We start from the raw sequence: 15254 nt of genomic DNA, 5'->3' as shown, positions 1-15254 counted from the left end.
AACCAATGGAGCTTTAGAGAGGAACTAACAAAGGAAAGTCTTATGGTAGAAAAGCATATGAAGCAAAAGCTTCAAAATACAATGAGTTGGTTTTTTTACTTGACCATAAACCCTTCAGACATATTTCTATAACCATTTAAAAAAAAATAATTTCCGAATATTTCAATAAAACTTTCACTTTTCATACACCCCCATTAACGAGTTCTTACTGAGCTGAACAGGTAATGTAATCATGTGACCTCCTTTGAAACTATAACATGTTTTTAACATAGCTGAAGACATTTATATTTGTGTGTGTTGTGTCAGCTCTTACCTGAAAATACTTGATTCTTTAATGGAAGCCCCTTCTGCCACTGCTGTGAGAACTATGCCTTGACTGACTATGAAGCAGGAAGCAGGGAGTTTTCCGAGCATAGCTCTCCTTTATGGACCTTTGACTTTGCTCCTGCAAAGGTAGAGCCACCCACTGTCACAAATTACAAGGCTTGGGACTTAGAACTTCACATAATAGCAAATATCATCAGTGCATCAGTTTCAATTGATTTAAGAAGTGTGCTAAGTGAGCTTAAGTATCACGCTAGAATTTGATCAACTATGAACAATAACCCATAACAACACAATACTTCCGTATATTAAATACATGGCAAACAGATAACACTTCATAAAATTTAAAGTCATAAAATTATTTCATAGCTCCTCCTGACTCAAATAGTTGGGACATTTGTTTTTCACAAGACATGGAAAGGGTTAAAAACTTTGTGAAATAACGCTCAAGACAAGACTTTAAGTCAGGAGGTGTCAGGAGGAGCTAATAGGCGGAGGTGATACCAAAATGCCCGTCACTCTTTCCCTGATCCATAAACACACTGGTTATAGGTCAAGCACTGCTAACCCGCTGTGCTGTACTCTGAGGCAATTAAGTTGTAAAAGGCAGATAGTAAACAGGAACGACTGGTCTCCCTCTGCAGATGTGATTATGCCGTTTAAAAACACCTCGTACCATCAATACTAACTGTAATTGAAACACATTATAGAGTGAGCACCAGACTGCAACACCTTCCAGAAAGTAAAAACCCTGAAAAAAGACATTATTCAAGGGTGTAGACTGGTTTAAGAGAGGGTGCAATAAACCTTAATCAGTGAATAAAAACAGGGTTGTATAATGGGGATTATTGTTGTGTCGCGCTGTTGCTTCCTCATAATGACGACTGCGCATGTTCTTTAAGAGGATGCATGATAATACTGTAAAAGACCCACCTACCCACTTTGCTAGGCATCAGAATAAAGCTTCCTTTTATACACAACAGTTATAGGAAATATGAAATAATAAAAATCTTTCAACACAATTTAAAAAAAAGAAAACCAGCTTCTACGAAACAATTTGACATACAAACTCGACATTGTCTCTCGTGTTGTTTAAGTATCTTTACTATAATTACACAGACAAAAAAAAACATACAATAGCTGGATGTTTCAGGCTCGCTTCGTCTCATAACGTCATTATCGTTACACTCAGCAAAAAAAAGAAAAAAAAAAGAAGTGAAGCAGAGCGTCGCACAGCACAACATGTTTCAATGAGTACAAAACCAGGTCAATGGAAAAAAAACCAAGAGCACATTTACAGTGATTTACATGAATTCGATCCAACATTGTAACCACAAGAGGATTCTCGCTCTCTGTCAAGCACTACTCCTTCTGATACCACATGAAAGTATTATCACCACTGACATCCATTTACTGTGGATTTAGTGGGTGATTCGTAGCAGTTTGAAATGTGAAGGTAATTTGGCGTTATGCATAACAGTATGTTCTCACTTCCAGATAACCATCAGAGGACACTATATAACTTTTAAGAGCATTTCTTTTGTTTATAAATTCAATTTGCCATCTTTTAAAAGGTGCAGTGTGTAGAATTTAGTGGCATCTAGTGGAATGGATTAGGCAGAAATTAAATATATTATTCATAAGTATGTTTTAATTAGTATATAATCACCTGAAATAAGGGCTGTTGTGTTTTCTTTCCCTTAAAATTAGCCTTTTATATCAACATGTGGAGTGGGTCCCCTTCCACGGACCCCGCCATGTTTCTACAGTAGCCCAAAATGGACAAACCAAAACACTGGCTCTAGAGAGAGAGCCTTTCACATTTTTTGCAAGCTTTCAAGTTTCGCAGACACCGCAGGTTCTCCTACACGCTTGAAAAGGGAGGGTTCACTCTGCAACCTCACTACTAGATGTCACTAAATCCTACAACACTGCACCTTTAAACTCTTTTTTAAAAATTTTTTTTTTAACCTCAAACCACTAAAGTCTTCCATAATCTTTTAGATTACACCTAAACATGTGGCTGATAGTTAATTTGACCAATTCTAGATGAACAAATGAACTTAACTTAGAAAAAATGCAAGTGCAGTATAAAATGTGAAAAAAGGGGAGAAGCAGTGGAGTTGACCTGACCTCTTCCTATGTGTGATATTTTTAGATGAATATTTTATAACAGCATGTGGAACGGCTTTCACGTGTCCCCGTTCAATTTCATGTACACAGACAAAATGAAGGCACAGATCGATGAAAAAAGAGCACATTTTGCGATTTTGAGATTAGTCTGTATACACACAGTTTTGCTAAAGGACTCCTTATAAATGATTCTGATTGGTCCCGTTCGATAATTCTCGGGGACATTTGCCTTAACTGAAACACTTTGATCACTTACAGGGGTTACTGCACCAGTATTTAGTGCCTAATATCACAGATACACAATGTGTCAGTTCACACGTCGTCTTAAAAGAAGAGGCAGAAACTAAGTTAGTAAAAATTGTCTCTGGGGTTTTCAAAAATTGACAAAAAAAAAAAATAGGGGGAGGGAGGAAAACCAGTGACAGGGCTGTCCAGTTGGCCACTCTATTGCAACCTACAATGCTCCACGCTCGTGTACTTTGTGTCTTCATTGAGAACCTTTCTGCTTCTGAGGTCCTGTCCTCAGCCTCCTGTCACTTCTCTCTGTCTGCTCTCAGGCAGATAGGGAGGGTGCGTGCGATTGTATGCAGCGAATCATAGCACCAAATTCTGAGCAGCTCCTTTCCCCCCCTTTCTTCAGAGGGGATGGCGGTGGCGTCGACAGAAGAGACGGCCCTCCCCCCTTGCTTAAGCGCGTTCTTTACGCTTCAGTTTGGAGGATTTCTTGACAGAGCCGTTTTTGTTGAGCAGCTTCAGCACTTTCTCCTTATGGTCGAGCACTTTCATCATCGTGTCCCTGGCTTCAGTCACCTGGTCCATCACCAGCTTACAGCGCTGCATGTTGCCCTGAGGACAAAACGAGTATGACATGTTGATAAAGGCTGCTTTGTGAATAGAAGTGATGAGTAGATATGTTACACTCACTGTTTGGAAGCACTGCCATTGCTCCGCTTCTGTTTCTATTCTTCTGTTTTTATTTGTGAATACATAGAAGAACTCGCAATATGATATGTAACAGTTCCTGGCACACTTTCAAATCACCAATCAGAGAAAAAGGTCTCAGCCTGCAGTAACAATCTTACCTGTATAAGCTCGTTGATTCGGTGAAGGTCGTCATCGGCGCCTGCTCTCTTCTTTGGAATCAGGCCCTCTTGAAGGGTGGAAAGGCGGCTGTACACGTCATGCTCCAAACTCGACTACAAATAACGGACAGACTTCATGTTTACAATTGTCCAATCAAAAAACTTCAAATACATCATGTAAAGAATAGTTTTCCCTCCATACAGCTTCAGTGAATATCAATAAGTGTTAAAACGGTAATCTGCTGCAACTAATCATGCTGTAAGGTTGATGTGTCAACAGGTTTAGAAGCAGCACTTACCAACTGCCTGAGCTGTGCAGCACACAGGTGAATTTTCCAGCCTTGTGCTCGGCAAGCCACCCCTCTCTGATTGGCCATATCCTGTAAGCTGCCCTTCTTTTCCTCTGAAAGAGAAACAACAGAAAGTATTTTTAGCCTGAGTCGTATAAAATGTATGAAATCATCTGTGTATACACAGCAATATGAGCAAGTATTTTTGTCTGTATGCAAGCAGCTACTGACCTTTGACCCGGATGTCGCTGTACCTCTGGAAGTGGTGGTAAGCAGCCTTCCAGGGGTTGCGGTAGTGCCGCAAAAGGGTAACAGGTGGCCGAGGCTTTACTGGCACATAGCGCACTCCTTCCTCATCTGAAAGATAACAATGAGTGTTAACTATGTAACAGCGCAGATAAGACAGATGTTAAAAGTACGAGTTTTATCACTGTCACGATGGATGACATCACATACCAACATATTCTCTCGGTGGAGATTCGCGCCTCTCAGCCCTGCCGGTGATGGGCCTGCCTGGTGCTTTCTCCTCGTCTGTGCTGTTGGTCTCCACCATCTCGCTCTCCTCTGTCGAAATAACGTGCTGCTGCTTGCGGGGCTTCTTCCTCGGGGAGGCTCCGGGGATCAGATCTCCTATTGCTGGAGTGTTCAGGGTGGAGGCCTGGGTGTTGTGGGCGGTCGCTGATGACAAGTTTGCGTTGGCATCTGATGGAGGAGACATAAACAAACCGTTCACTTCCTGTGTATGATTTTGTTTCTTTACATTTAATAATTTTTCCTGGATCACACAGTTGGTGAAATGCTCCTCACCTGGCTGAGAAGTGTCCATCGACTCCACCTCCTGCTTGATTTTCACATCGGGGCAGGCGGAGCTGGCGGCGCACGCCGCAGTGCTACTGGCTGCAGGCTGAGTGGGAGAAGCCACGGTATTGGCCATTGAAGCGGGAACCGGGGGAGTTACAGCCATGGCTGCCGGCAGGGCTGAGAGGACAGTGGAGGGCTGGGAGGGAGGAACGGGTCCCGGCGTGGCCAGCATGGTTGGTATGGCCTGGGCGAGGTGCTGGGCGTTTGAAGACACGGCCTGCTGCTCCCCTCCCTGAGACGGTAGTGCTTCTACTGTCGCCATGACAGGGGGGGCCACTGCCATGTGCACCTCGGTTTTGGGTTTCACGCTGAGGGAGGAATCGAAAATTTCAGGCCACAGACGCTTATCAGGACTCATAACGACAGGATGTGAACATGGCTGTGACTGATGTGATGGATTTGACGGAAGCTCACCCTGCAGGTCGGGGAGATCCTGCTCCTCTCACGCCACTCTCTATTCTGCCGCTGCCAGGTTCACTGGCCTGTGCAGGGATCAGGTTCTTGCGAACGCAACTGAAACACACGAAGCAAGGGAGGTGTTGTTTGGTAAAAGGAAACATTTATTCATGCACTCTGAACTTTTATCAAGTTTTTTGCCTGACTTTAATTATAATAATCCAATGCTGCTAGTTAACCTGCTGTAAAGTCACTATGAACTGAAAAGTCAAGGTGTGGCACACAGAGAGAGAAGTCTAAAACCAGTGCCTGGGTTCAGTAGAATTTTAGGGCTGGGCTTTAGTTTAAAAATTAGGCTGAGACAATGCTTTTGTGCATTTTAGTAAAGCTCTGTGAAATGTCTCACATGCTGGTATTAAACTCACCTTTCATTAGCGGGCTTCTTGCGCAGGATGCTGGGTCTAGGGGAGGAGACCAGGGTGGGAGCTCCGCCGACTCCTCCCTGAGTGTGCGCCTGTACCATGGTGGCTACGGGCTGGGTGTTGCCGAATGTGGTGCTGATCGGGCTAGCTACAAAGCCTTCAGCCAAAACAACCCCTGGATGAAAGAAAACGTGCGTTAAAAACAACCACCAGCTCAGTAAAGTATTCATCAAGTTTGTGCCATTTCATGTTTACTGTCCGTTCGGTTCTTACCAGATTTTGCTTCAGACTGCGGTTGTTGCTGCTGCGGTTGCTGAGTGACTATTGGTGCTTGCTGTATTCCCTGCGTGGTGATTGGTGCAGACGTGTGCAGGCCCTGAACTCCTATGGGTGTGGGCTGAATGCCCTGCGCAGTGATCGGCGCTGGCTGGATGCCTTGGGTGTTGATTTGTGTAGACGACAGACCGATCCGATCCACTGCCATCAGCTGCATGTGGTTGAGATGGACGGTGGTGGCCACACCGACTCCAGCTTGAGTGGGCAGCGCTGAACTCGGAGCTTGGGGAGTAACTTGAGAGTCAAGATAAAGTTAAAATAAGATCGACTCATTTATTTAACCCTTTTGGTTTCACATTCAAGGCACGTATTTTAGTAGATTTTGCCAAAATGTCAATTTGCTTTTACATAAGTCAAGTAATGTAAAGCATGTTCTACTATACAGTCATCACAATAGTTAAAAGTGACTGCAAATAAAACTAAAAGTGCTTACCAGGAAACTGACGGATGGTAGATACAGAGCTGCTGATAGGGGTGTAGGTGTGTGGCAGAGGGTATGAGGAGGAGTATGCCGGCAGGAAATACTGGAACTGCACTGGCACAGAGGGTCTTAAAAAGAAAAACAAACAAAATGAGTCCAAAGTAGGTTAACACATTTGATTACATCTTATTTATAGTGCCTATCTCTATGAGATACAAGATAAAATATCTGATTTAATAAACACAGGTCATAACAGCCTCCCTAACATCTGTCTTTGGTATGCAACGTAACTCCATAAATATAATCTGTGTTGGCTGATAAAACAAGTAACTGCTAATGTCTAAAGGACAGTTTTACCCTGCTATAACCAAAGTCTATCCCTGCCTTTACTGAGGATATGGTCACAGGAAACAATGACAGCATGATTAACCTGGTCACTACTCTTTCTGTCTCTTTTTAACTATAGATAAATGTGCAATGATGTTTCTGTTTTAAACACAGGTGGTTGATTTATGAGGAATAACAAATATAAACATATGAACAGTTTCCAGTATGACAAGTCTTTGCATGTATATGTCCATTTTAAGTATGATAAAGCATAATTTATGAAATAAGAAAAACAAATAATTAAATATTCATATCTATTGATAATGCAGATTATCCTCAGACTTTCTAAACACTAATAATAGATATAAGATAAATTGATTGTTGAGACTTTCCTCATATACTGTATAATTCACCAACATCGTGTGCTCACCTGTTGTCACTTCTTGCTTCCATGGTGACGGGGTTAGGAGATGACCGATGGCCCGGGATGGGGATGAGGTTAGCTCTCTCTCCGGGGTAGTCGGGCTGCACGCGGGATGTAGAATGGGCGATGGGCTGAGGGACCACTTTAGCTGTGAACAAACATCATGAGACAGTTCAGAATAAATGTTGATTAAAACACAGTATGAAAACATTGAGGTCAAGGCAGCAACTTCTGCTGATGAAGCACACAATGGGGTTCCAGTGAACGGTGAAATAAAAGGAGTCAACTTACCAACAGGGATGGCAGAAGTGGTCACTGCTGTAGCATGAGAGGAGTGTGAGGCCATCGTCATGGTGACGATAGTGTTACTGGTCATTTGGCTGTGTGGCACAGAGCCTAAACATTAAGAGGAGAAGATTGTCAGTATGTGTTTACGAACCGCTTTTCTATTTCTGGTTTAAATTTAGGGTCATTACAAAGTTTAGTGCCTAGCTGACAGAAATAAATACATGTGAAGTTGATACCCATTGTTGTGGTTGATGGCACAGTGTTAGTTGCAACAATTGGTGCCACAGTAGCTGCAGCAACTGGTGTCACAGTACTGAAGATGGGCTTCTGTTGGAGAAAAAAAAAGGGAAATGATTTCAGTCACTGTATAAAATGACTTTTTATTACTTTTCCTGACCATCATCAAGAAGCAGTAACCTGTGTCATGGTGTGCGGAGGCTGCGGCTTCTGAGCCCCGATTGCAGGGTGAGATGGCAGTGTAATCCGTGTAGCGGTATCACGGGTTGTCTGAGGCCTCTGAATACTGACGGTGGCTGGAGGTGGGTGAATGGTCAGCCCCGGGCGCCTGAAAGAGTCAAAAATTCAGATCACTGACTTCTCCGTGTTTACACAAAACTAACTTTTTCTCTACGTTTTTTTTCAGAGAAATACTGAATAATTTCACCTTTTCAGGCCTTAAAAAAAATCCATCAAATCAAACTGTTCAGCCCAAGGCCATAACTTTGGTTTGAAGTGGTCACAAACCACCAAAAAGGTTGGGAGCCACTGGTCTAAGCTGTGTTTTACAAAGACTCTGTAAACAAATTCAATAAGTTCTTCTGGACATTGCTGCTGCAAAATACAACACAAAAGCAGCAGTTGTTTTTTTCTTTTTAATAGAACCTTTGCTCTCCTATGAGTCACTGTATGCGTCAGGGCTCTTCCAAAAAGGCTAATGGCAGAAATGCACCAAGATAAATATTGTGACTTTTTTTGCTTTGTTTTCTCCTGCGGCTGTATAACTATTTATACAGTCGTATGACATCACTGTAAAATATCCAAATATAAAAAAAGGACATGATGCAGATACAGAAATACAGCCTTAATTCAATCATTCTATCACCACAAGTTCTGTTTTAGTTAGTGGTAAAACTCCTCATCATCAAATTAAATAGCGATTAGATTATCACTTCTGGCAGTTACACATACAGCATCTCTGTTAGTGTCAATAAATGTTACGCTGCTGCTTACCCATGAGCCACCTCTGCAGAGTGTGTAACTGTTGGACTGATAACAGGAGACTGAGTTCTGGTTGCTGAGATGGGGGCCACAGTGGGAAGCACGGCTGTAGACGTTGTCACGGTAGGGCGGGACTGTGAGATAGAGACAGAGAGATATGACACAGTTACAGAGGATGTTCCTAAATGTCCAACACAATATCTACACTTCTTTAACAGTAAGTAAATCTGAGCACCTGAATAGTCTGGTGGATGATGTGCTGCACTGTGGGCTGGCCGGGACCTGCACTCGCTCCAGTAGCTGGCCGCAGGACTGTTTTGGAGCTCGACATAACAGCAGCTGCAGCAGCCCCTACAGGAGAGAAGAATACACTGATGGAGCACAAAGCACTGCTGAAAATGAGAAGTATAGGTACTGCTGTTTTAAGGAGAAGCAAACATTTCATTGAGGGTGGCATACTGTTCTAAGTACATCATGCATACCTCTGGGTAAATGGGACGTGAAGGTCTGGGGAGGGACTGCAGGGGTCCCGATCTGCAGTGCAGGGGCACTTCCCCGAATGATCTGAATGTTTGCTGGCATCAGGTGGTGTAAGTTGCTGGAGTGTCCCTGAAGCACAAAGCAGCTCAGTTCTTTAGTGACCAGCAAGAAATAGATGATAATAACAAACAGTAACAGCAAGAACACACATTACACTCACCTGCTGACCACTGATGGTTGCCACAGGGATAGATGTGGTTGGAGCAATACTGCTTTCTATGGTGACAGTAATGTGACCAGGGACTTTGGGGGGTATGGGGATGTGACTCTGGTTGGAAGCTGGTGCTGGGGCAATAAGACGACTTGGCATAGGTGACTTCAGGACAGCCTTAAAAAAAAACACACACACAAAGAAACATATTTTATAACAGAATTGTTTTGGGCAGTGAGGTGTGTTGAGAACAATGCTAGAAAAGAACATTTACTGAAACCAACAAATTGTAATATTAAATGCACATTAACCACATAATCCATAATAATCCATAAATGCTGTAAGTAGTAATTGTGAGATCAGACAGTTTGCAGGTAGCCAGTATATATACACAACATTTTCACTGAGCCATTCACTAAGAAGAAAAACAAAGTCCTCTGAAACAGATTGTGTAATCTTTTGCTTTAAAATTTTGCAAGAGGTGTATCCATTACAAAAATGAGAAAAACAAGTGATCCTCTCTTAAAGTCTGTTGTAGGTATAACATTGGAAATCAAACCTCTTAATATATCAATGGGACCTTAAAAAAGTTCCACATGAATGAAATGACAAAAATGCAAAACAGCAGTTTTTTCTGTTGACAGTTTGTAAAAATATCATTTTAGTGTCAGCGTTAATTCTTCCAAATAAAATTACATAGCAAGAACAACACGAAGCTGGGAAACCTCTACCAATTTAGAATGTGTACAGAGTGAGAACATAGTTTAAGGTTGTACTTTTTCACTTCATTCCATTGTCTTTCCCTCTTGAGCTCATCAACCATTAGTTGTCCCAAGACTATCTTGTATATTCAGCTTGGAACAGTTAACAGTAAACAAGACAGACTAACAAAATTAGACACACTTTAAAAGAAAAATTTGTCTAAATCTATAGAGCTTGAGGTTTCGATTAAGAAGGCAGATTATTACATCCAGAGTTCCTTAAAATCACCCAATCAGCCCAGCCAAGCTTCCAAATTCATAAAGTTTATCCAATGTAAGCTAGCTATAATTCAGTACTTTCCGGGAGAACAAATGTAAAAGACACCTCATATTTTTATTCTATTAAATGTGCATTAAGAGACATAATCATCACCTTCATCTGTCCGTCAGTAAGGACTGCAGGCTGGCCCTGTGGGAGGTGGACAGAGGGAGCAGGTACAGTCACGGGTGTGCCAGGCTGGATGGGTACAGTTTGGGGAGCAGCTTGTGGCTGGCCGTGTGTCTGCACCTGTGGATACGGTCTGACCACCATGGTCTCCTGCTTGTCATCTCTGAACACCAAGGTCCCCCCGCCTCCTGCAGGTGGATGATCCTGCTGCCCGTGGTCGGCGTCCCGGCCGCTGTCTGCATCCCCACCAGCTGATGGAAAACATTTTGATTAAACCTCATTATACCGCCATCTTCCATATGTTCAGTATACTCCCAAGTGATTTCAGTGACAGTGAGTTACCTGGTGGGTTTGACGGCTGATTGATAGACACCAGGTTTCCTCCAGCAGGGATCTGAGGTGCTCCCCCGCTGGAAGCAGGCAGCCCGTGTCGGGGGAATTGCTGGGAGCTCATTTTAACTTTTTGAAGACCTAGGATTGTGTTAAAAGTTGTACATTAATACTGATATCAGACATAAATAAGATATTATTCAGGTTAAAATCAATATTTCAGAATAAGAGTCTTCATTAGCCAAGCATGTTAACAAATACAAATAATTTTACTCTGGTTTAGTGTCTCATTATGTATTCACAGAGAATAACAACACAACAATCTTCAGAAATATTCAAAAGGAAAGACTTTATACAGACGAAACCGTTTCTTTGAACTGTAAACAGGGTACAAATAGTGCAAAAAAGGCTGAGATAAATATTACATGTAATAATTATGGTTTAAAATAATTATTTTTTTATAAATACAGTAAGTAGGTGGTTGTGTGCAGAATATGCATTCTGTTCAGATATACCGTAGAGAGTGAAAAGCATTGCACCTTTGAAATGTGTGTATAGCATATACAACTCACGTACGAAGACCACCACAATAAAACCTTTCAGGTTAACCCTTCACAGGCGGCTTGGTATTATCGTTAAAGAGCCATGGCTTTAAAGAGCTGTATATAATTAAATACAACTGAAAAATAAGACCCGAGCGTTTGGGTGGAGCTTTGTTTAACGTTAAATGGTCAATAACAGTGTGGTTAAACTGCTCGACAACAACTGCACCGTCACTAATCAAATATTAAGTCAATATGTGGGCACAACGGTAGCTTTTTGACGGCCTGCATCTCAATGAACAAACGCGATATCAGTCCAGTAGGATAATAAACGCTGCGGCCGATAGTTTTTATTTTGTAGCCTTAAAACTAAAAAGCTACCGAGCTAGCCAGCTATCGTAGCTAACAGCAAGCTAACGTTGTATTCGCTAACCTGCTTTTCATGCACAATGCTTCATAACAGTACAACGGCGTACATTTCGTGCGGCTAAACAAACAAATGCGCCGGGTATATTTGCAGGAATAACCGTTTTCGTAGACTTACTATGCAATGGTCGTTTTGTGGATTACAATTTTTTCCATTCGTCTTTTCTTTTTTCCAACATGTAAGCCGGAAGAACGCTCAGGGACAGAGCCGGACCTCCCTGCTTCAGTCCACCAATCAGAGACGGCATTACCAGCTCATTGACCAATCAGAGCTCCGAAAATGTTTTGACCAACCCAGTCTCTCAACTGACCGATCCGAGCGCCTTATTTTGTCCCCACCCGCATTCAGTGAAGACCCCGCCTTACACAGCCTCTGATTGGCTAGTACTCATTACCATCGTTGGTTAGATTGGTTGGGTTTCGGCATGAAGATTGAGTTGTTTGGGGAGAGGGTAAAAATATCAGGGTCAGAGCACAGCCAATCAGAGGCAGAGTAGGGAGGGTCAGAGCAGAATGCAGGTGGAAAAAAATAACGCGCCCCGGCTCCGACCTGCAGGACGGGAGTCACGTGGTCTAACGAAGGCAGCCGAGCTAATGTGATAACGTTTACCGCTCGTGGATGTGTTAAAGTTCCTCTGATACAACCTTGGTGTTGCCCAACTGACAATCCACCACTACTGAGAAATGTTATTGTAGTTTATTCAACATTTATTCATTGTTTTGATCGTCTTTGGCTTGTGGTTGAAGAAGTACTCAGTTCCTTTTACTTGTTTACAAGTAATATAACTACCCTGTAAACATAACTTCGTGAAAGTACTGCACTCGTAATTAAATAGTACAGAAGTACAAAAGTATTATCAGCAAAATCTAGTCAAGTATCAAATGTAAAAGTATTCTTCACAAAAACACTGCCCTCAAGCTTTTTTTGACCACTTTAGTTCTTTCACCTTTAACCTGCAAAGCTATAGCTGAATACATGAGGGATAAAAAGTACAATTTCTGCCTCTGACATGTAGTGGAGTAATAGACTAAGGACATACAAAATGCTCTTTTAAGTAGGCCTACTGCAACATTGTGCAATTGTGGGTAAAAGTACTATTTTTTACTTAAATAAAAGTAGCACAGTAAAAACATAAAATACCACTATAAAAATACTAAACTACGTGTTAGCAGCAATATACTAAAAGTAGCAAAGTACTGGCACAGAATGACCCATTTCAAAATAATAAATATTGAATTATTGGATTGTCTCTTGCTTTTCATGGCAGCGTTTGATCATTTGGGAGAAAAGACATTTAATCAGAGACTAAAGCTTTCAACTGCCTCCAACTTTACATGACCTTTAGCTTGCAGGTCATAGTGGTCCTTCAAGCCTCTCCCACACAAACTGATCTGCTCATGCTGACTACTTTGGTGGAAAAGGGGTAACAGAGGGACGGAAGTAACGTTTGAGTCCCCCTAGTCCTAAACTAGTGCAGCCTACTGCAATACCATCATTGAAACACCAGGGAGCAGTAGCCAACCAGGGAAATGTCTCTGGGTCTGATTGCTTTGACTTAAACATCAAGTCAATGAATGAAAGAAAATAGGCTAATATGCAAAGCAGAAGACAGTTTGTTTATAGGCGTTTTCTCAGAAGACATGTTGACATGGAGAACCACAAGTGTAAATAATAAGATTAACGATGGCTGGATTCCATTAACGGTCACAGTTTCAAGATCCTGGTATTATGCATGAAAGATCACTGTCACACTGTCATAGTTTACTGGGTCACCTGAAGAGGCTAAGCTCGGTTTATGTTATTAGTCACACCTGTCAGACCTAAGATTTAGTCAAAATATTATCTGTAAAAAAAATAAATAAAAATGAACGAAAAAAAAAATGTTTTGAAACAGTCATTTCTTAATGTCTGCTTCCCCTTTATGAACATTTCACACAGGCCTCTGGGAGAACATTGCAAATTTGTTCATTTTCCAAGACTTAACTTACTGCTGAGGCATTGTTACTGTCAACAGTGGGTTTGCATTACTTGTGTGAATGTTTATTACATCAAATGTCTGTATTTATAGTTTTTCAGTTGATTTAAAGTAAGTATTGATATAAAGAGTCTCTGACATAGGTAATATAAGATATACAGTAGATCCTGCAGGCCACAGCTATCGCCCTATGTAACATCTCTGACACTTCCCTTTACAGAAAAATATCAGACTGGTTCAAGGGAAGTACACTGAGGCTAATCAGCTCTTGAACTGTAAACTGTAGGCATTTTGGTGAGAACTGATAAGCAATCTACTCTAAATTGTATTTCACCCCCAGGGGAAAAATGTTAAACGTGCTGGAAAGTAATTATTACACTGAACATGGGCTTTAAAACTAAATATTCAGTGTACAGAATACATGCACAACTTTCACGTCTTCCATATATCCATACATAATTGGAGGAATATAATTTCAGTGAAAGAAACATAACATTTGAACCTTACATAGAATGACTAAAAATGAGGCATTATCTTGACTGCTAATAATAACTTTCTTTTTAATTTTAGGCCTGGAAAAGGATCCAAATAGTCACTTGTGACAATGGAAATTGAAGCCATAAGTCATTTATGTTGGATCTGCCTCCCCACCTATGGCTCTTTTAAAAATGATTCAAAAAGGAAAAGAAAACAAAAGAAAAAGAGAGAGAACAAGAACAATTTCTGATCTGCCAGTGACAATACAGTGACAATGGTTCAAGAGCAACTGAAAAGTGCATACCTAATCTACTATCCCACAAAGTAAAGTACATCATCATTTCCATACATCTGGGCCATAAAGCATTCCTGCATGCTGAGGCATGACCACTAAATTCCCCAGCTGTGCTCGCTCACTCTCTCACACACACCTGCTTTAACTGGGAACTTGTGAAACCTTGATGACAAGCATTCTTCGGATAATTCTGCTGATTACCGAAGAAACAACGTGTGCTTTAGTGAAATGTTGCTTCAGAAGAATGTGTTTTCACAGGGAAGTGACTAGAAACAGGGAAATGACGAAGTTATGTTTCTAAAGGCGGGTATGAATTGATCAGAATGAAGCAAGCTGAAACTAAACAAGTGTGACATCCAAGTATTAACATGTGTCTGCTGACAGGGGATTTTTAAGGGAAAACTTGTTGCTTAGTTATGCTGATTAGATGGTTCACTTTTGTGACGAAGTGAAATTTTTTTCACATGCCAAATGTAAACAACTACAACTTTTTGACGTGCTACAAAGTTTACATGACTGGTAAATAAAAATATTGAGCTTTAAAGAGAGTCAATTTTATGCATCTATTTCTCTCATCACCTCTGCCACTTGATCATTTGTCTATATGTGTCATTACTCATTACAGACTTTAAAAATCCATTTCACATCTTGCACCTGGTTAGGCAGTGTCTGAGTGGCACTGCTGACTCAAGTGCTATTGTCTTCATTTAGCCTGTAGATTGCGCCAGACACAGAACATGTTGACTCAACTATATGTTCCTTTTACTACAGTGAATCAGTCTTTCTGACATGGGCTGATCAGTTGATTCATTGGAAACCGCTAACAGTCCTAGACTACAACCAGCC

At 41.5% G+C, this 15254-nt stretch overlaps 1 protein-coding gene across 1 annotated transcript; it reads right to left on the bottom strand.

Annotated features, from left to right (window-relative positions):
- Positions 1 to 1444: 1444 nt before the first annotated feature.
- On the bottom strand, positions 1445 to 11874 carry sap130a (Sin3A-associated protein a). The gene is made up of 21 exons (XM_062424465.1): positions 11779 to 11874; positions 10705 to 10833; positions 10348 to 10613; positions 9223 to 9390; positions 9005 to 9131; positions 8758 to 8873; positions 8535 to 8656; positions 7722 to 7869; positions 7541 to 7631; positions 7308 to 7412; positions 7023 to 7164; positions 6278 to 6393; positions 5782 to 6078; positions 5512 to 5683; positions 5105 to 5203; positions 4637 to 4998; positions 4286 to 4531; positions 4061 to 4186; positions 3839 to 3942; positions 3540 to 3653; positions 1445 to 3303 (listed from the first exon to the last, which is right to left on the bottom strand). Exons 2-21 carry the CDS (start codon positions 10814 to 10816, stop codon positions 3145 to 3147), a joined length of 3192 nt encoding a protein of 1063 aa, XP_062280449.1. The 5' UTR covers positions 10817 to 10833; positions 11779 to 11874; the 3' UTR covers positions 1445 to 3144.
- Positions 11875 to 15254: the final 3380 nt, after the last annotated feature.

This window comes from Scomber scombrus, chromosome 8 (genome assembly GCF_963691925.1).
Source record: "Scomber scombrus chromosome 8, fScoSco1.1, whole genome shotgun sequence".
Lineage (NCBI taxonomy): Eukaryota > Metazoa > Chordata > Actinopteri > Scombriformes > Scombridae > Scomber > Scomber scombrus.
Note: the sequence above shows the minus strand (reverse complement) of the source record. Positions and strands in the feature narration are given on the sequence as shown.

Coding starts and splice junctions, on each gene's coding strand:
- sap130a (XM_062424465.1), bottom strand. CDS start 10,816: ATGAGCTCCCAGCAATTCCCCCGACACGGGCTGCCTGCTTCCAGCGGG. Junction 9,391..10,347: donor TTACTGACGGACAGATGAAG/GTGATGATTATG, acceptor TTTTTTTTTAAG/GCTGTCCTGAAGTCACCTAT. Junction 3,304..3,539: donor GAATCAACGAGCTTATACAG/GTAAGATTGTTA, acceptor TTTTGTCCTCAG/GGCAACATGCAGCGCTGTAA.